Source organism: Vulpes vulpes, chromosome 8 (assembly GCF_048418805.1).
Source record: "Vulpes vulpes isolate BD-2025 chromosome 8, VulVul3, whole genome shotgun sequence".
NCBI classification, from domain to species: domain Eukaryota; kingdom Metazoa; phylum Chordata; class Mammalia; order Carnivora; family Canidae; genus Vulpes; species Vulpes vulpes.
Genome location: NC_132787.1, coordinates 41,069,301 through 41,089,644, shown reverse-complemented (window position 1 = coordinate 41,089,644; position 20,344 = coordinate 41,069,301). Strand labels below are relative to the sequence as shown.

General features: G+C 47.8%; 1 protein-coding gene across 14 annotated transcripts in view; it reads left to right on the top strand.

Moving 5' to 3' along the window:
* The window catches only part of TSPAN9 (tetraspanin 9), a 200,086-nt gene that overhangs the window by 70,307 nt on the left and 109,435 nt on the right, over nt 1-20,344 (top strand). For 5 of the 14 annotated variants that reach the window (XM_072766223.1, XM_072766224.1, XM_072766225.1 and 2 more), the window contains one exon: nt 8,253-8,368. The exons of 8 other annotated variants lie outside the window; for them this stretch is intronic. In XM_072766223.1, coding sequence (XP_072622324.1) covers nt 8,287-8,368 — 82 coding nt within the window. In that variant the 5' untranslated portion in view covers nt 8,253-8,286. Of the gene's footprint in view, nt 1-8,252; nt 8,864-20,344 lie in introns of all 14 variants that reach the window. One more of the 14 variants, XM_072766231.1, reaches the window with a different exon arrangement.

Sequence of the window (20,344 nt, the reverse complement as noted above, 5' to 3'; positions counted from 1 at the left end):
GTGGTGGTGTTGTGGGGCGGCGGTGGGGGGGGGGGGTGGTCAGGGATGGGGAGGATTTGCTTTGGGGAAAACTGGATATGACGTGCCCCCTTCCTGCCCCCCCGCCCCCCCCCCCCACTGAAGTGTGGTGTATCTGGAGCGTGGTGTGGCATCAACCTTGGTTCCAGCCATGTGGCTGATGTGAATCTCCTGGCTTTCTCGATTTTTTTGTCTGTAATATTAGAATAATATACCCACGTTGCCACAAGTTCTTAGAATTAGAGGTATTGTGCACTTGGTCTACACTAGGAGCTTAATAAATGCTAGCTTTTCCTCTCCACGGTTTTATTTGTTCTCTTAAGTGAAGACAGCATGTTTCTTTGGCCTCAACTTTCTGAGTCCTCCGTCTGGCTGGGGGCTGTCCTTAGCTGGATCCCTCATCCGTGAAGGGCTGATTCAGGGTGCCAGGCTCCAGGCCCCACAGGAGAGCATGCACTCCCCCTTCCTCACCCTGACCTGGCTTTAGGGAGTTCAATCCCCAGATGAACCCCATACTCCCTGCACAGCCCCATGCAGATTGCTGGAGCACTCAGAATGCCTTATTGCCTGGTAAGCCTCCTTCACCCAAGCCTTTGTCCTTCCGGCTCGACATTCAACTCTAACATTTTTTCCCAATGAAGTTCTTCCTCCCTCTGCAGTCCCCAGTCTCTAGCCGGCTTCTCTAGCCAGGGACACAATTGGATTGCAGTTGCTAGCACTTCCTGGAGATCAGGTCCCCGAAGAGCTATAAAAGTCCAGGAGTGTCTCTGGCCACCTTTCCATGTGGTTTGTAGAGCCTGGCGTGGCCAGCGCACGCTCCCACACACCCGCAGAGCCTGTGAGCATGCGTGCATTCAGCTTTAGGGGAGGCTTCTCTCGCATTACCTATGTCACTCGTTTCTGGCTGCCAGTTTGCATTTCTTAAACGGATTTGCTGATTACAGGCTCTGGAGGGCTGCCCCCCCCCACTGGACGTAATTGGGCACGGAGCCGTGGTGGGGTGGATTTGGGGAATGGCTGGCCTGCATGCCTCCCATTCTTTTCTCACAGGAAAAAGTGCCTGGAAATAACCCTGGGGTGGGGATTGTTTACAGGAGGAGGGGCTGGCTGCCTGCTGCCCAGTCGGTGCTGTCCCTGTTGGCCCTCCTGCCCTTCCCCGCCACCTCCCCTCCAGCAGATGCCACCAGCTGGGCAGGCACCGGGCTTGCAGATGCCCTTTGAGGGGCTTACTGACCTGACCAGCTGGGCTGCCCTCTTCCTGCCCTTGCTTGTCAGAACTGTGGCCCTGTTCCCGGGGACTCCCTCTGTGAACCCCAGACACTGAAGAGGATAGGGTGGCAATGAATGCCTCCCTCCCTCTTCCCCACCCCCACTTTTTTTTTTTTTTTTTAAGAAGCCAGTGTTTGGAATTGAAAAGCAAAAGCCCAACAATTGAATATAAGTGAATTTCCCTGAAAATGGGATGCCCTGCTGGATTCGGGGTTTGATTTCTCTAGAAGGTTTTTTCCTTCCTCCGGCTCTCTCTTGGTCCCAGGGGGAATCCGTAGCAGGAAATCTGTCCCTGGGGAGTCTGATCAGCTTGGAAAGTATATGTGAGAATGTGTCTCGTTCTGTTTTCTGAGGCACCGGCTCTCTGTTGCCGCTTACAATGAGGCAGCTGCTACCTCCTAGCCGCTCAGCACCTGGTCGCCAGGAGGCCACTGTGGGGTCACGTCTTTTGGTTGTTCACGTGGTGCCCACACTCAGTCCCTCCCTTGCCTTCCCTGGGCTCTTGGGAGGGTTGGCTTGATGCCATGGTAGGCCTCCTCCTTTTTAGGGGGTGCTCTGGCAGTCCCCCTGTCTTGATGCTCTGCTTCCCTTAGCCCGCAGCCTCTTCCCCGGACTGGTTCCGAAGTCCCCAGCAATGGATATGACAAAACATGTATTGCAGAGGGGTGAGGGATGGGACTGCTGGTGTGGCTGCTTCTGGCCTGGAGGCCTGGTAGCCTGCTCCTTTCTGGAAGTGTCCAGAAGATGGGGGGCTCTGAAACCCCAGCTGGGTGACAGAGCCGTAGAGGGCCACACAAGCATGCAGGGGGCCCTGGCAGATAGCCCCTCAGTGAGGAGAGCTGAGCTTCCTTTCATGGTGTGCATGTGGTGGAGGAGGCACAGGGAGTGTCCCCCCAACCCTGCAGGCTGATTTGTGGCAAATCCTCTGCCTTGTGCCTGCCCCTGTGGGACTCCCAGAAGGCCCTGAGTGAGTGCAGGAGACATTCTCCACCTAGCCTTCCTCATCATCTGGTTTTAGATTTGTGCTAGCTTGTTTGAGGGTCAGGAGTGGGTTGGACGCTCAGAAACCAATACTTCTCATAGAACTAATACTGTACAATAAGAGTACAAATCAAAGGAATGAGAGAGAGGAAAAATCTCCGCCTTCCAAACCTGCCACCATGACAAATCCACTTTCCATCTTCTAGGATGCCTTTAGTTTGCATTTACTTGCAGGCATGATCTTCACATGATTATAGTCATAGTGGAGATAGAGTTTTGCATTCTTTTTGCTTTAATATCCTAGTATGAGCTACATAATCATCACAATTAGTCTTTTAAGTGCCTACATAGTAATCACCGAGTATTTATCAATTTTCCCATTGTTGAACATTTAGTTTGTTCACACTTTTTTGACTGAGCTAATAATACTAATGCAGTGATACCCAGCAATATATTACAGCAGTATATATATATGTGTGTGTGTGTGTGTGTGTGTGTGTGTCTGTGTGTCTATTGATGTGGCTCCTGTTCCTCTCATTCCCACCCTCTCTTTCTATCTCCCCCTTTTGTATTATTGTCTAGGATGAGTCAAGAAGCCAGGCATTCTTTCCTAGAGTAATGGAAGATCTCATTCTGGGCTGTTAACTGCCTGTCGGAAGTCAGGTGCCTGAGAGCAGCCATGGGATTTAGCTCAGATCTTGGTCTCAGTCTAGCCTTACAGACTGGCCTCGGAAGTGAGTTAGGTAGCAGAGTTTTAAAGGCTAGTAACTCTGCATTTCTGTTGTAGCTCTGGCTCTGAAGCCTGCTGGCCTGGGTACATGGATTTGGACTAGGTAGTTTTAACAACTTGGGTAATTCTCTAAGCTCACGCCTCCACCTGGTCCCATTGAAAGGGCGAGAAATAGATCCAACTCTCACCCTCAGGGATCTTGTAGCCCAAAATGACCGCAAGCTCATCCATTGAACTATATGCAACTAAAGTGTGTGCAAAGCTGCCAGCTCAGAGGAGGGATGTGAGCCAGGGTCTGCAACAGACTGAAGACTTGCTACCCTGTATCTGCTCGGGTTACCACACCAGAATATGAACCTGGTAGTGCCAGATCTTCCGGTTTTGAAAGGAAGCATGAATGCCTGATTTGGGGGTAAAATCTGATTTTTAACTATTGGCAACTAATTAAAAAAAATAAAAAAACATGGTACGGATCAACAAAATACACCTGTAGCTTAGGGAGCTAGATTGTTAGCCTTGCTGTATGTGTTAGGGGTCAGTTGTGCTGGGCCCTTCGGGAGAGGGTACGAGGAACATAAAGCTGCACAATTAGTAAAAATCATGGGGAGGTGAACAACTTGCACACAGCATGACAGGATGGAACATGACAGGATGGAGCATGACATGACTGGAGCCCCCAGTGAGCTAGAAGACAGATTGCTCTGGAAGCACCCAGCCAGGGACGGTTGGTTCTGTTTTAAGGGTTTGGGAGATGGTCACTTACTCTCTGCACGCTGCTCTGGGCAACAATGAGATAGGGTGTCTGTGTCGATTGGTCTGTCTTGAGTGAGAGGCCATAGCTTACTTTTTTCTTCCCTCCACCAAGGTCTGTATGAGGAGGTAGGTCTCCAGTGAGAGAGGGCTTGAGGCAGAGTTGGAACGGGGAAAATTAGATTAGGTGGGTGCTGAGGAAATTGACTTTTTTCCATCTTCCCATCTGTGCAAGTAAGGAAAATCATCCCCCTTGGGCAGTTAGCAAGTATTTATTGTAGGCACACTGGAGGCAGAGTCGCCAGGGGCCCTCTCCCTCTGAGGGCTGTAGAGAAGATGAAGGAGGATCCATTTGAGGTTCTTGGAGCTCTTTGGGAAGGAGAGGGGACTTGAAGATGCCAGCATCACTCCATGGTTTCTCTAGATGACAGCCTTGACATGTGAGCCTAGTGACACTTAAGATGTACGACTTGCTTGGGAAATAAACACCCTGAGTTATTTATTATTTATTAAAAAAAACAAAAAACTTCCTTCAACTGGGAGGTTTCAGATCTCTGACAATGTCAGATCCAATTTTCCTCTATTAATAATAGGTCGAGGTCCTTCCCAGCTTGTGTCAGGAGCATCAGGATGTTTGTCTGGGTGTAGGTTTGGCATGTGATGACTACCCCGGGGAAGGGAACATGATTTTGAAGAGTCAAAAAGTTGTGTGGTACCTGGGCCCAGATCTTGTGAACAGCTGTGAAGATTACAACCCTCTTGGTACCGGGCACTGCGCTGGATATTTTATCCTCATCCTCTCATGTAATCTCCTCTAGGATTGGGGTGAGTGAGGGGCAGCTGCGGTGGGAGACCCAGTGGTCAGGAGTGAGGGAACTTATGGGGATATGCACCATCTCCTGATAATGGTAGACTCTTAGAGTCTGGAACCCAGGGGAGACCTGGGCTTTGCTTCTAGGGGCCCAGTGCAATCTAGGGACTGAGAGTACCATGGAGGAAGTGCCGGTGGGCCAGCATGGTGGAAGGCTGGGCTAGTTGGAGGACTTTCTGTAGGAGGAGGGCCTGGGGCTAGGGCCTGAGTGAAAGTGAGTTCTAGTTGACTTGAGGGCCAATATGTTTGGGCCTGAAGTAACTAGCATGTCAAAAGAGACAAATTTTACCCTTGCTGTTCTGAGAGTGAATTCTCTCCGCTGAGCTTCATGGCAAGCTGATGAGGGAGGGAAGAGCAGGCTTTATTGTTTCCACTTGAGTCGCATTAAATGTGATATGGTTTAAAAATGGGGGTTTTTAAGCTCAACAGATCTGGGTTTCAGCATAGCTTTCTGACCTCGACTAACCTACTTAACTACTAACCTACTGAGGTGGACCTCAGTTTCTCCACCTGTAAAATGGGGAAACAAATACTTACTTCATAGGGTTTTTTTGTAAGGGATAAAAGCCTGAAACAGCCCCTGGCGCATAGTAGAGCCTGAGTAATTGGTAGTGGCTGTTGGTATCAATGAGGACTAGGAAACCCAGACCTAGGGAGGGGAAGTGTCTGACGCAAGGTCACAAAGCTGGAAAGGGAAACACACCCAGGACTCAAACCGAGGATTCTCTCAAACTCTCATGCTGTCTTTCCCATCCTCCATGTCTGTTTCTGGGCCCTTCCTTCCTCTCCCTGATCAGGGGGTGCTTGGCAGCCACTGGTGGGTAGGTGCCCCTGCTGTCTGCACTGCAACAGTAAGGTACACACTGTGTCCCACATCCCCTAGGATTATAGGGTGCCAGTGGACTAGCACACCCTGAGGAGAAAAAGAGTAGAAATGCATCAGGGCTTTTGTTACTGAGCAACTCCATTATGTCTCTCTCCCCTTCCCCACCCCTCCCTTAAGCTCCTAAAAAAAAAAAAAAAAAAAAAAAAGAAAGAAAGAAAGAAAAGAAAACCCACCATAGAAAAGATGAAGGGCTGTCAGCACCGGATCACAACATGGGCTCTGGGAGTTGGCGGCTTTTCAGTGCCTGCAGAGTTCCCTCCTCTTCTCGCTTGCCTCAACTTCTCGCTTTCCCAAGTCTAATTAAGATAAATTGGAGAGAGCTCCCCTAGAAACAGGGAGCTCTCTGCTTCCCCACATCCCATTGGCTTCTTCTCATCAGCCATGCTTGTTGCCATCCTCTCCTGTCCTGTGAATGCTTCACACAAGAGCTATTGAAGTGGCCTCCCAGGCTCTGTGCTGGCCAGGGTGGTGCCACCTTTCCTGAGCGCTCCTCGGGTGATGCTCACTTTTGTCCTGGAAACTTCAGTGGTTCCCTGTTACTTATCTCAAGTCCATGCTTCTAAGCGTAGCATGCAAAGCTCTCTAGGATCTGACCTCAGCCTACCTTTGCTTTGTAATCCCCCACTGTTCCTTGTACAAAGCATATGCTTCCGTTGCTCTGGCCAACTTGCTATTTCCTGAACAGGTCTGGAAATTACCTGCCTTTGGTCACATGGTCCTTTTGCTTGGAAAACCCTCACCCGGTGGAATTGGGCCCATTCTTCAAGGACTGGCTGAAGTGCCAACTCTTCTGTAAAGCACATCTTGCTCAGGAACATGGCACACAGCAGATACAGAATTAATGTAGAATTTGCTCACAGACTCTGCTGGCACTGTGTGCGTCTCTCCCAGGGCCTCTTCAGAGCTCTGCTGTCTGCCCCCTTTCCCACAAGCCATGGAGCATATTTACTTCTTAATTGCACATGATCTAAGTTCTTAGGCATTTTTCTTAAAGTTCTTTTACTTTTCCCATCATTGTCTGTTTAGTTTATGATCCCTAGAGGTTCAGGTAGAAGGAGGATATAGTAGAAAGAGCACCAGACTTGTAGTAGCAGCTGTGAATTCTACTCCCAAGCTCTGCCTCTGACCAGCTGTGATTAGGGGGGCAAGTGGCTCCCCATCTCTGGGCCTCAATACCACGTGTGTAGAACAAAGGGTTGGGCTAGCTGATATCTAGGATGTGGATGGGATTTTAAAAACAGCGATATGTTATATGTTGAAGCCCTAGCCCCTTGTACCTGAAGATGGGATCGTATTTGGAAATAGGACCTTTAAAGAGGTAATTAAGGGTGAATGAGGTCATTGGGGTGGGCCCTAATCTGATAGGACTGGTGTGCTTTAAGAAGAGGAGGTTAAGACAAAGACTCACTCAGAGGAAGAACCATGTGAAGACATGGGAAGGAGACAGCCATTTACAAACCTAGGAGAGAGTCCTCAGAAGAAAGCAAACCTACAGGCACCTTGATTTTGAACTTCTAGCCTCCAGAATCATAAAATAAATTTCTGTTTTTTGAGCCACCCAGACTGTGGTACTTTGTTGTGGCAGTGCTAGCGAATGAACACAGCCATTTCATGTTCAGAGTTGTAGAGCCATCATCACATCTACTTTTTGAACATTTTATCCCTCCAAAGTTAAACCCTGTACCCATTAGCAGTCACTCCTCATTTCCCCCTGACCCAGCCCTGGGCAAACCACTAACTTGTCTGTTCATAGACTTGTCTGTTCTAGAGATTTCTTGTAAGTGGAGTCATACAATGTGGGGTCTTTTGTGATGGACTTCTCAGATTTAGCACAGTGCTTTCAAGGTTTATCCATGTTGCAGACTATACAAGTATTTTGTTCCTTTTTATGGCTGAATAATAATTTGTTGTATGGATATGCCACCTTTTGTTTATCCATTCGTCACTTGATAGGCATTTGGGTGGTTCCAATTTTTTTGGTTAATATGACTGATGCTGCAGTGAACATCTGTGCACAAATTTGTATGTGGACATGATATCATTTTTCTTGGTTGTGTACCTGGGAGAGGAAGTGCTGGGTCATATGGTAACTCTATATTTAATGTTTTGAGGAATCACCAAACTATTTTCCAAGTGGCCGCATCCCTACCAGCAATGTGTTCAGGATCATAATTTCTCCACACCCTTGCTAACACTTATTATTGTCTGTCTTGTAGCAATCTCAGTGGGTGTGAGATAGATATCTCATTGTGGTTTTGATTTGGATTTCTCTGATGAGTAATGTTGAGCATCTGTTCAGGTACTTAGTTGCTATTTGTTTATCTTCCTTGGAGAAATATATGTTGATGTACTTTGTTTTCAAATTGAGTTATTTGTCTTTTAATTATTAAGTTGTAAGTATTCTTCATATATTCTGGTTAGAAGCCCCTTATCAGCTGCAAACATATGATCTGCAAATATTCCTTTATATTATGTGGGTTGGCTTTTCATTTTCTTGGTGGTATCATTTGCAGTGTAAAAGTTTTTAATTTTGATCAAGTCCAGATTATTTAACTTTCCTCACATTATTTTTGCTTTTGGTGTCCTAAGAAACGTTTGTTTAAGCCAAGATCATAAAGATTTATTCCTATGCCTTCTTCTAATAGTTTTATAGTTTTAGCTCTTACATTAAGTCCATGATCCCTTTTGAGTTATTTTTTGTGTATGGTGTGAGGCAGGGGTATAACTTCATTTTTTTTTTTTTGTAGGTGAATAGGGGGCTGTCCGGCACCAAGTGCTGAAATGCATGGGACCTTGGGACTTGGATCAGCCCACCATCTGAGGAGAAATTGTGGGGAATGCCCAGCCTGGAGCCTGGAGGGGGGTGAATGCTCTTGATTGCTTTTCCCTTTCCTCCTGTAGCAGTACCGCTGCCACACAGCTCCTCAGGCTCCGCTTGACAGTCATTTTTGTTGAGATTTTATTTTATTTTTTTAAACTAATGCTATTATTTATTTATTTAGAGTAATTTTCATTTTATTTTATTTATTTATTTTTTATGGAGTTCACTTTGCCAACATATAGCATATCATCCAGTGCTCATCTCGTCAAGTGCCCCCCTCAGTGCCCATCACCCAGTCACCCCAACCCCCCGCACACCTCCCCTTCCACTACCCCTTGTTCGTTTCCCAGAGTTAGGAGTCTCTCATGTTCTGTCTCCTCTCTGGTGTTTCCCACTCATTTTTTCTCCTTTCCCCTTTATTCCCTTTCACTATTTTTTACATTCGCCAAATGAACGAGACCATATAATGTTTGTCCTCCTTCTGACTTACTTCACTCAGCATAATACCCTCCAGTTCCATCCACGTCGAAGCAAATGGTGGGTATTTGTCGTTTCTAATGGCTGAGTAATATTCCATTGTATACATAGACCACAGCTTGTTTATACATTCATCTTTCGATGGACACCGAGGCTCCTTCCACAGTTTGGCTATTGTGGACATTGCTGCTATAAACATTGGGGTGCAGGTGTCCCGGCGTTTCATTGCATCTGTATCTTTGGGGTAAATCCCCAGCAGGGTTGAGATTTTAGAATTCTGTGTTTGTTTACCTTGCTCCTCACAACTTTCAGAAAGGTGTATATATTTGCATGCTAAATAATTGGTTCTGATGATGGCAAAGGTCAGAACAATAGCATGTGGGCTCCCATCATAGCAGAGGTGTCCCTGGCTCGAACCCACTGGAATCAAGTGCAGGGAAGTTATCCACTAGAGACATGTCTGAGAGTCCCAGAGCCCAGTTTGTGGGGCTCTGGCAGAGCTTGATCAGATTGGGGAGGAGATGACCATGACAGCTGAGACCAGATATGATGGATGTTTGGGCATAAAAGGAAAGAGGGCATTTCCAGCTTTTTGGATCCTTTAATATGACTGCTTTCAGGCCAGAGGAGGACCATTTTCTTTCCCCTCAGCACTTTTTCAGCAGAGCTAATAGGTCCCCTGGGTAGATTTAAGGAAGTTAGTAAGGCAAGTTATGGTTATATCAGGCTCTGGGCTGTATGTCCTGCTTCTCTCCCAGTCCACAAAGAACCCTGTTCCTCACCATGAAAGCTGAAGTAGATACTGAGAAGCAGGTACGGAGGCACCAGTCAGCCTGTGGGCTAGAGTACCTGTGGGAAGGCAGTGGGGGACACAGAGGGCCCAGGCCTTCTCTTTCCAGCCTCTGTTGATAGTATGGGAATGGGGGAGCCGTAATTGGTAGACCTCTCCAGTAGGGCCCAGCTCTCTTGTCCCGGCTCATTCCTGTCCTCTTCTGGGGTCCCTGGCTGCAGTCAGCATAGACCTCTGTGCTTGTTTGTTCTGTTTACTTCTACACACAGCAACTGCCTGGCACTAAAAAGTTGTTGACTAAATGGGTGTGGGGATGAAAGAATGCTTTTCTACCATGTGCTCAATCTGTTCCTTTTCCCCTCACTTGCCTCTGGCCAATTTCCAAAGTCTGTCAACCAGTCCAGGTCCAGCTTATATATTGTTTCCAAAAAACTTAGCTACCACTTCTTGCCCCCCTGTCTTTTGCATCTTCTCCTTATTTATGTTTCCACCTCTGTTTTGCCACGTTCCACACTCTGAGCTCTGCTAAAATCTTTTAAGAATCAAAACACGGACCATTGGATAGGGCCCAGGCTTTCTGGTCCTATATTTCGTGGCGTTCCTTCTCCTTGGCTCTCCACCACACCTAGCGCGATGTTGTACAGACATTTGTTGCTTAGCAAAGTGGGCTTGATTACAGTCCCTAGGTCACCGATCATTGGTGCTAGGTCTCCATCCCCCAGGAAGGTGTTGTGCCTACAGCTTTATGTTACCCAGAGGATTTTCCTGGGTTTCACATCCTGGAGTAGGAAGGATCTGCGAGGAACAGATACGAGTGTGTGGCCTTCCCTAGCCATTGTGTACAATTCCCATCTCTAGGTGTAGAGAGTGTCGATGGGGCCCCACATTACAGAGGTATTAGACTTGACTCCTGGCAGGAAGAATTGGAGCAGATAACACATCAGTGGTAATCCCTTACTCTGCCCTGGAGGATACAGAAAATCTCTGGTGTGAGTTGCAGCCTGTGGATATTGGAGACTCACCTGCTATGATTGAAGTGGCAGCTGGATTTCTCCCTTCAGTTGATTCAGGCAGCTCCTCTCTCCATATGGCCTCACCTCTTCACACTGTTCCTCTCCCCACGGTAGTTCCTGGCTGGAAGAATGTCAAGCTACAGAGGGCCTCTGGGGGAGACCAGCTGGCAAGGAGGCTCAGGCTTGGTGGCTGCCGAGTCCCTAATGAGAGGCAAGGGGAAGGAGGAAATGACAGTGACCCTCCATCCTTATATGGATGGGGCTTTCTGCTTCCTAACACACTTTCCTATAGATTTTCACTCATGAACCTCACAGCAATCCTGAGAGATATTCAGACCTCTATGTTCAGATACAGGGTCTGTGGGGCAGAAAGGAAGGTGACTCATTCCTGAAGTTAGCAGCAGGGTAGGAGGCATGTTCATTGTCTGTGAGATGTGGTAATGGTTAGGAAGCCATACCCCCTGTCTTGCACACAGTAGGCATCTGATCCATGTTTATCAAGACATGAATAGTGGGCACACAGTAAAAAGAGTTGGTTTGATACAAAAGCAGAATTCTCTGGATTTTAATCCTACCTCAGACTCGTCTCCTTCACTCTTTGATTCAGTTTCTTGTCTTCTCCATGGGGGACAGTCAGTATCCCTGGCCCTTGCATAGATCCCAGCCTCTAGAACGACACTCGGAGTTTCTGGAAAAGGAGGTGCAGAGTGTTCATCAGTGCGGGGAATCAGTGTGGCGTAGTGGCAGGCTGGCAAATGCTTCATGCAAAACCCTCTTCCTTGGCTCAAGGTGGATGTCGCTAATTGATCACAGCAGTCTTTCTTCTGCATCTGACTCAATCCTCAGCATGGCACGACATGTCACCACCACCAAAGGGCCAAAGTGGCATTTGGATGTCAAGTAGGCTTTATTTTGGGTCTAGTCAAAAGAGCATTAGGCTGAGGGTCAGAAGACCTAGCTTTGAACCCTGTCCTCTTCGTCCTGCTTTGGGAAACTGGGATAATCCTGGACATATTGGAGCCTTGAACTTACGGTTTCTCAGGTCCTTTGGAGCTCTGCAATTCTAGGATTCTGTGCTTCAGGGGTTGGGAGGGAGAGGATCCTGGTTGTGTAGCCTGGCCACAGAGGGGTAGGATTAACCTCCAGGGTCAGCAAGCTTGCAGAGCTCAGGAAATGCCTCCCTGTGATCCCTATTTGGTCCAGAGACAGGTGGTGGAGCCTGGAGGAGGGGAAGTGCGCTCATAGCCCCGGGGCTGGGGGAAGGGAGGCCTAGCTCAGCTGCCCTTTTTTCTGAGGGAATAAAGTCCTGAGTCCTCCGTATGTTTAGATATTTAGTGAAGAAGCTGGGTCCTGTGAGTTAACTCTCCCAAATCAAGTACATGACCACTGATCCCATCGCACACTCTCCGTTGGTGGGAGAAAAGAGAGCTGTCAGTGGGGAGTTAGCTGGGAATCAGGTTCACTCATTCACTTTTCAGTAAACTTTGATGAGATGCCTACTTTTGTGCAGATCCTGCTCAAGGCCTCCAGGAAATGACCTCCTTAATGTGACTGTTCCTCCATACTTTCTTATTTGGTGGGGGAGTCCAGATATTTAGAGTGTTAATGAACCAGTTCCTTTGCCAACCCGTTGAAGCAGGGTGAGGGCCGTAGGGCATTTCCTCCCATCATATAGACAGAGATACTGAGCCAGAAGAGAGTTGCTAGCCGGGCTGTGATTGTGCCGGCAGTCGGGGAGGGAGGCGCCCCTGGTTGTAAGCCCTCAAGGCTGCAGGTGAGCCTTGGTCTATCTGTTTGTGTATTTTTGAGGCGCCCGTGAGATTAGCCACTGAGCAGAGGTTTTATTTATGATGGCGCCTAGAATTCCCGTCGCATTGCCATCATTGGTGTTGCCAGGCTCCCGGGGGTGTCTTAAGTCTCCCAAGTAATCTGTGTGTCAGTTATGTTTGGGGACAGCCACATGCGGAGCATGGCCCTCAAAGAGTGGGATCAGCACAGGGCTCACACCGGGCTCGGCTTTTCCCAGGTGTGGGGCCGAAAATTCACAGGGCTGGGAGTGGAGGTGGCCGGGGCTTGGGGATTATAGATGTCTGGGTCTATGTCACCATCAGAATGCTCTTATTCGGTGACTTGTAATGTAGCAGATGCAGTAATGTGGCATTCATGACTCCTCTTGATTGAAAAGGTTGAAATAATGATTTAACATGGGCAAGACACAGGACTTTAATAATATTCAAGTAGTATTAAGTAGAGTAAGCCAAATGCATATTGTAATTTTTTTTATTAAATTCCATTTAGTGGACATCTATATTTTAATTTGTAATGTGCTTAGTTCTTGAAAGCTGTCACACTGCCTTCTTTAAACAAATGTTCTGTTTTTTTTTTATTTTTCACTAATTTGGGAGATTTCTTATTACTGATTAATGAGGTTTTACTAAGAATAGGATCAAAGCATCAGACTATCTAGAGCTGGAAGGTTCCTTAGAGATTATCTCATATTCTTCATTTTAGAGATGAAAAATGACTAGGGTATTACACACACACAGATGATCAATGGTTCCTTTTACATGAACAGCTTTGTCCCTTAAATTTTTTTTTATTTATTTATTTTTATTTATGATAGTCACGGAGAGAGAGAGAGAGAGGCAGAGACACAGGCAGAGGGAGAAGCAGGCTCCATGCACCGGGAGCCTGATGTGGGATTCGATCCCGGGTCTCCAGGATCACGCCCTGGGCCAAAGGCAAGCGCCAAACCACTGCGCCACCCAGGGATCCCGCTTTGTCCCTTAATATGTAAGGGCTGCAGGGGGTGAATAAAAGAGACAGAAATGGAAACTTTTTCTAGCCTTTGGTTGAGGGGCAACATACATATGTAGAAACGTAGTGCCCATTGAACTCTTACAAAGTGCACACATTGGTGGTACCAGGACACAGATTAAGAAATAGAACATTACCAGCACCCAGGAGTCACCCTCCTGCCCCCTTTCCAGTCACTACCCTCAGTCAAGGGTAGCCACTGTCCTGACACTGAATAACATAGCTTTGTTTTTAAACTTCAAATCAGTAGAATCATACACTGTGTGCTCTTCTGTGTCTGGCTTCTTTCCCCGCCTTTTTTTTTTTTTTTTTGTCTTGAGATTCATTTATGTAGCTGGAGGTGGCTGTAGTTCATTCATTTGTATTGTTGCATAGTATGCTCCATGGGACTGTGCCATCATTGATGTAGCTGTTCTATTGCTGATGGACACTTTGGCAGCTTGCAGACTTCGTTTTTTTTTTTTTTTTTTTAAGACTTTATTCATTCATAGGAGAGAGAGAGAGAGAGAGATTGAGGCGCAGAGACATAGGCAGAGGGAAAGGCAGGTTCCCCGTGGGGATCTTGATGTGGGATTTGATCCCAGGACCTCAGAATCACGCCCTGAGCTGAAGGCAGATGCTCAACTGCTGAGCCACCCAGGTGCCCCAAGACTGATTATTTTTAACCAAAGTATATTTGGTTAAAAATATTTGGTTATTCACTTCTGTAAATATGCTGGTATACCTTTTTCATTAAAACTTGTTCTTCTAGGTCTATATAAAGGGTGGACATGGAATATGGGAATGGTGCACTTGCATAGGTAGTGTCAGTTTTCCAAAGGGGTTGTCCCTCCCAATCTGGAGTCCTGACAGCAGTGTACGAGAGAGTTCCTGATGGCCGTGTTTATCCAAGGACTTGGTTTTTCTGTTGTTGTTGTTTAAACCATTCTGGTAGACATGTGGTAGTATCTGAGAATGGCTTCTATTCGACTTTGCTGGTGACCAGTGAAGTTGAGCAATAGGAATGGACTTGGAGCACACGCTGGAACTTTTAGCTCTTCCATCAAGGAAGTTCCTCTAGGCCAGCCAATGAGGACACAGAGAGACTGAGGCATATTTCAGGGATGATAAGTAAATCTATAACTGCAGTCCAGTTCTGGTCAGCTTAGAATAGGAAGAGCTGCAAGCCCCTTGAGGTTAGGGTTGTACTGTGTGCTTCTGCACCTGCCTTCCCCTTTGCTGGTTGGGATAGTGCCAGGCACACGGTGCACAGGAAGACAAGTGCTGAGATAGGCCTAAGCTGCAGCTGGAGGGCATGATGGTGACAGCTAGGGTGGCTATGGGGGCATAGAGCCCATGATGGGCTGGATTTGGGGCATGCACAAGCCCCTCAAATGTGGCTCTAAGTCCAGGAAGCTGCTGTCTAAGTGCTGTGAGCATGGCTGCCCTGGGTGTCCTCTGTAAGTTTGTGATGGAGGGACTGGGAGCTGCTGGGGGACAGATGAAGCTGCTGACCTGGGATTACAGGGACCAAGGCTGACTGCCTCTCCTCCAGGGGCCTTGGCTGCCATCCCTTGGGGGGCGGGTGGGGATACCTTCTACTTGGCCTCCCTGTCTGGGGCAGTGTCCTCACTTCTACTCTCCATCCCCTTGGAACCATACCACTGGCCCCTTTGGGGCCTCTGGGCTTAATTCTGTTGGGTCAGGTTTTGGGCATGTACTTGTGGAAAGACTGAAGTTAGCAGAGGCTGTAGGCCTTTGTAGGTGAAAGCACAGCCTAGGGTGATTCCTCCTGTCTGGTCCCAGGGAACCCCAGGGAGCAGGGGGAAGAGCAGCCCTAGGAGGCTGCTGTCATGTCACATGTAATGCACCAAAAAGTGTTATGTGGGCCTGGGAGAGCTCACAACACCATTTAGCTCAGTTCCCTGCAAGGCGGGGGTGGGAGGGGTGGGGTGGGGGGTGGGGGTGGCATTGAGCATCCTTGACAAAGAACCGCTCACTCTTTATCATTAAGAAATCTCCTCTATGCTGTACTGACTCCTTCCAGATGCTTCAAACCTATTTAGTTGATAAGGTCTTCATAAAATCTTCCCTCTGGCCTTTTTCTTTATGCCTCCTTCAATTTAAAGCCAAGAGCCAGTATATATGCATTCCTAGTATGCATGTGCCAGGTGCTTCAGGGGCTGGAAGAACAAGCCCTGGGTTCTGCCTCAAGTTCCCCAGCATTCAGCACAGAGAACAGAAGTCATGTACACCAGTCATGAATCCGGGACAGGGTACAAGAGCATATGAGAAGCAGAAGCAGGCGACGGTACACTTATACCATCCCTTTCCCTACCCCGACCCATTCCCCTCCCTCTCTCTTGCCCCTTTCTGTCTGAGAGGCCATCATTACTTACTCACGAAGGGCTCCATCCAATCTCTTTACCAGTGGTTGTCTCAAGAAGGAGTTATAGGGATTGAGGAAGAGTGGGGCCTGGGCGGGGAGGAGCTGGTCAATCTCCATTCTCTTCCCAGGTCAGGTCCTGGCTCTCTAAGGTGGCTCCCCATCCCTCCTTCCCTGTTGTCTCCATCAGCAAGACTCTTGCTGAGCAATGAGTGAATAAGATGTGGTCCGTTGCTGGACCCGCCTCTTCTCCTAGCTGGTGCTGGTGTGTGGATGGATGAGCTCAGGTCTGGATGCCACTCAAGAGGCAGGTAGTGGAGAAATGTAAGGTGGTGATCTCAAGTGGCATTAAATGGAGCGAGGAACACGAAGTGTGTGCATGCTTATCTGCTTGTCATCTCTCTCTTCCTTCCAGAGCCCCTGGCAGCAGTCTGCCTGGATGGGACTGTCTGTGGATGCAATCGAGAGCTCCATTTTCACATGCTCTTGAGTTTCTTCTGACCATTCCAGCTTTTGGACAGGGGTGTTAAGAGAGGGTAAAGGCCCTCCATACGTGGGATGCTCTTCCCTTCCTTGTGGTGCTCTGCCCTTTCTTGTGGTGAGCAGAAGGTGCTCACTCTGTTTCGGGTGGTCAAGGATAGCTTGGCTTCAGGCTGGAGGAGGATATGATTGACTCTGGCACTCGCAGGGAGGAGATGTGGGAGGAGACTGCTCTAGGAAGTTGAGCCACAGAGTTCCTGTGTTCTGGTGGAAAGACCTTTGGCCTGGTTATGAGCAGCTCTGATTTCTGGTTCAGCTATCAATGAGTTTGGTGTCCTGGGAGGAGTTCTATCCCCCGTGTCTCAGTTTCCCCATATGTCAAGTAGCAGTAGGTGTACCTGCTCTCCCTGCTGCCAAGGGCAGTGATAAGGACCATGCGAGTTAACAATGCGATAGCCTGGGGAAAGTGAAAAGTGCTGCTCACAAGTAATATGATACCATTATTAAATATAAATACTGTAAACACTCAGAGCCAGAGGTGTCAGGGATGTGAGTGATTACAGCTGTAGATTCAAGGGTAGGGGTCGTGCTCGTAGAGCCTGACCTTTGTGAGGCCCTTGCAACTCCGTTAGCTCATTGGAAGAAGAGGCATCGCGCTATCTTGGAGGGCTTGGTAAAGGAGGTGGTTTTTGAATGTTATTTGAAGGAGAGAAGAAGCCTGTGGCAAGGATCCTGGTGGGCAGGTGGCTTCCTTTTGGCCAGAAGTAATAGGGTCTAGAAAGGTGCCAGTCCTGGAGAAGGGGAAGGTGAAGGGAGCCTTGAGATATGCTCCGTGCCCTGAGTTAGACTAAGCCATCCCTTTAAGACTGATTATGGGGTTCTTTCTTTCCTTGTTTTTGGGAGGCAGTGTGGCAATGGAAGGGCTCTGGTTTAGGAGTCAGATGTCTTGGAGAAGGGGCCAGGTGTCCTGAATCTCCTCCCTATCATCTTCTAGCATCTGTGACCTTGAGCAAGTTCCTTTAGTTCTCCAGGTCCTTCATCTGGGAATCATGATAACTGTCTCACAGGGTTGCTGTGAGGACTGAGTGAAGCGAAAAAACAGCTTGGAAATAGAAGGTGCTCAAAAAAATGTCACTTAAATCTGAATTTCTCCATTATCCATCTCATTTATGGTGTTTACTGGAAACATTCGAGAGCCATGGACATTGGTCCATGCCAGAGTGTAGTGTCTGTCTTCCTTTCTGTGGAGACAGACTTTACAGTTTTTCCAGTTTCATCCCAGCAACTGGTATTCTCGTGTCATTCCTAACCGTGTCCTCTTTGCATCCAGATATTGGGTAGCATGGAGTTTGTATTTAATGTCCATTTTTGGGGAAAGACCCAAATTTGTAAGCAGCTTTTAAGAAAAAACTTCTAGAAGCAGAGATCTTTCCCTCTCTGTCATGAAAATCATACTCCTGGAAGCAAAATGTAAATGGCAGGTCTATGTAGCAGCAGGAAGAGATCACTGAACAGGGCTCTGCTGCCAGGTGGGACTGGCCCTGGGCAGGTCGGCTGGCTCCTCCAAGCTCAGACTGCCTCAACTAGAGAATAGGACGGACTTATGGGTCAGACCTCCCAGTGAGCCACATAGGAGTGTTGGGGTGATGACATGGACCCCGGAATAGAGTAGCAGGACTGTATGGCAGTGGCACCTGCTTGGAGAGCTGCCAGGTCACCATCCCATTGTTACCTGTTGGGTAAGGATGCCGAGTCATACTCTCTCAAGTCTGTTCTGTTTCTAAAGTTCTTTGAGTCATTGAATCATGGGATTATATCTCTACTTGGATGGATAACAGACATCCTAATGTATCTAAAAGTGCACTTTTGGTCTCCTCTACCCCCTGACCCCATGTCCTTTATGGAACAACAGGATCCATTCTGTTCTTCCTACTTCCACTGCCACAGCCTTGGTCCAGGGCTTGATCCATCATCTCTTCCTTGGATTATTATACTATTCCCTGCCCGTGTTCTCCAGCTTAAGGCTGAGACCTTCCCTGGCCACCCTGCTCAAAATAGCTGTCCTTCCCCCATGCCCTGGATTCCTGGTATCCCCATCCATCTTTATTTTCTACATAGCATGTATATATATATATATATATATATATATATATATATATATATATACACACACACACACACACACACACACACACACATACACACACACATATATATATACACACACATATATATAATATATGTATATGTATATACACACATATATATTTTACTTCTTTCTTAATTATCTTTCTTTATTGTAGCTCCCTTGTCCTTAAATCAGAATGTAAGCCCTAAGAAGGGATTTGTTTTCTCTTCTGGTTTTATATACCACCTGAGAGCTAGCAACTAGATCACACAACTAATCTGTGGATCTTTAGAAATTGCTATTAATCTGGGAATTACTATCTACCCTCTTGTCAAGCTTTTCTTGATGGCTGATCCCTCAGCCCGGGAACTCCCAGTGGCCCCTGCTGTCCCTCCCTTCCCACACCAGAATCCTGTCCTCCCTGCATTGTTAGTGATTCAGTCCTGTGTGTCCTCTGAGCAGATTGGGCAGGTAAGGTTGAGAGCCGGGTTTTATACTTCTAACCAACCCCTTTTCCCCAGCACAGACCTAAGATGTAACAGAAGGTGCTCAATAAATTCATTATTCATTCATTTGCTGGCAAATGTTTTAATGAAATACTGATGATGGATGATTAAAATTCAACCCTAGAAATGATCTGCATCTCTGGAACTCGTGTTGTGCAGTCCCAAACAAGGGGTACTGACCAGATTGTGGTTTGTGCTTGTAGGTAGGATGTGGAAGGGCGTGCATGGTGCAGTCTCCAGGGTGCATCTCTGGGAATGTGGCAGCCGGGGGACAGGTGCTCCTTGCATCTGCTTCGAGAATGGCCCCAGTCCCCAGAGGATGAGGATGGCACCTATTTCTTTAAATTTCCATAGAGGATTGAAGCTGCTCCTTGAGATTTTAAAATACGCTGTATGGTCCCGATGGTGTCAGGTAGCTAGTTTATGGGTCCCGTCCTGGTTGTGATAACTCAGGCTAGGCTGGATAATAAACGAAAGTGGGACAGAGCTGCAGGATAAATATTGCTACAGGGCATCTCGTGCAGCACAAATCACGGGGAAAATATCTCCCAGGCTTTTCATTTCTCCTCTTCCTCCCTGGCCCTCTGGCAGCAGCTGGCAAAGCAGGATCCATCTATCATAGCGTCCCCGCCCCCAGCCCCAGCACTGCTTTCTGTGCACTGAGGGAGGGAGGGATGCAGATTGGTCCTTGGATGCGGGTGCTGCTCTGCAGCCAGGGTGGCATTGGGGAGCCAGCAGGGACTGCATCAGGTCTCCTGTCTGTGGCCACTGTCTGTTTCAGGCAATGGACCACTCTAGCTTCGCAATCCTGTTTATCTCAAAGTGAGAGAATTTCATAATTGGTTGGTCTCTGGAGGTGAGCATTGAGTCACCCAGAGAATTTAAAAGCAGCTTCCTGAGTCCCACAGTAATGCAAGAATCAGCACCATGGGAGTCTAGTTTTGAGTGTTTTCCATGGACCTTCCCCTGCCCGTGGGGGCTCCTGGTGCCCACGCCTGGTTGGAGCCACTGGCCACATGACCCTGTTTGTGTCCAGAGGGAGGGGGTGAGATGAGTGACCAGTTAGGTGGTGAGAGGGACTGGTTCATGTGACCCACTCTGGCACTAGATCCATCAGTACTGTCACTTAGTAAGGCTTTCTCCAGCTTTAGAATCGTGCTTGCTTTGTAATCAATGGCAACCTGCAAGTATTGATTGAGCCCCTGGGGAATACGGAGCTGTCTAAGGCATGTAGGCACAAAAAGTAACTAACTGTATGAGGCAGGTGAGTCTATTAAATGAAGAGGGTGGTCTCGGCAAAGCACCTGACCATCCACCCCAGCCCTCCCCTTCCAGAAATGTAGGAGTCATTCTCAGCTTTTTCTTTTGGACTCCACATCCAACTTCCCCACCTTGATTCTGCCTCTGGGCCCCACTTTCCCAGTTTAGGTGCTCTAAGCGTC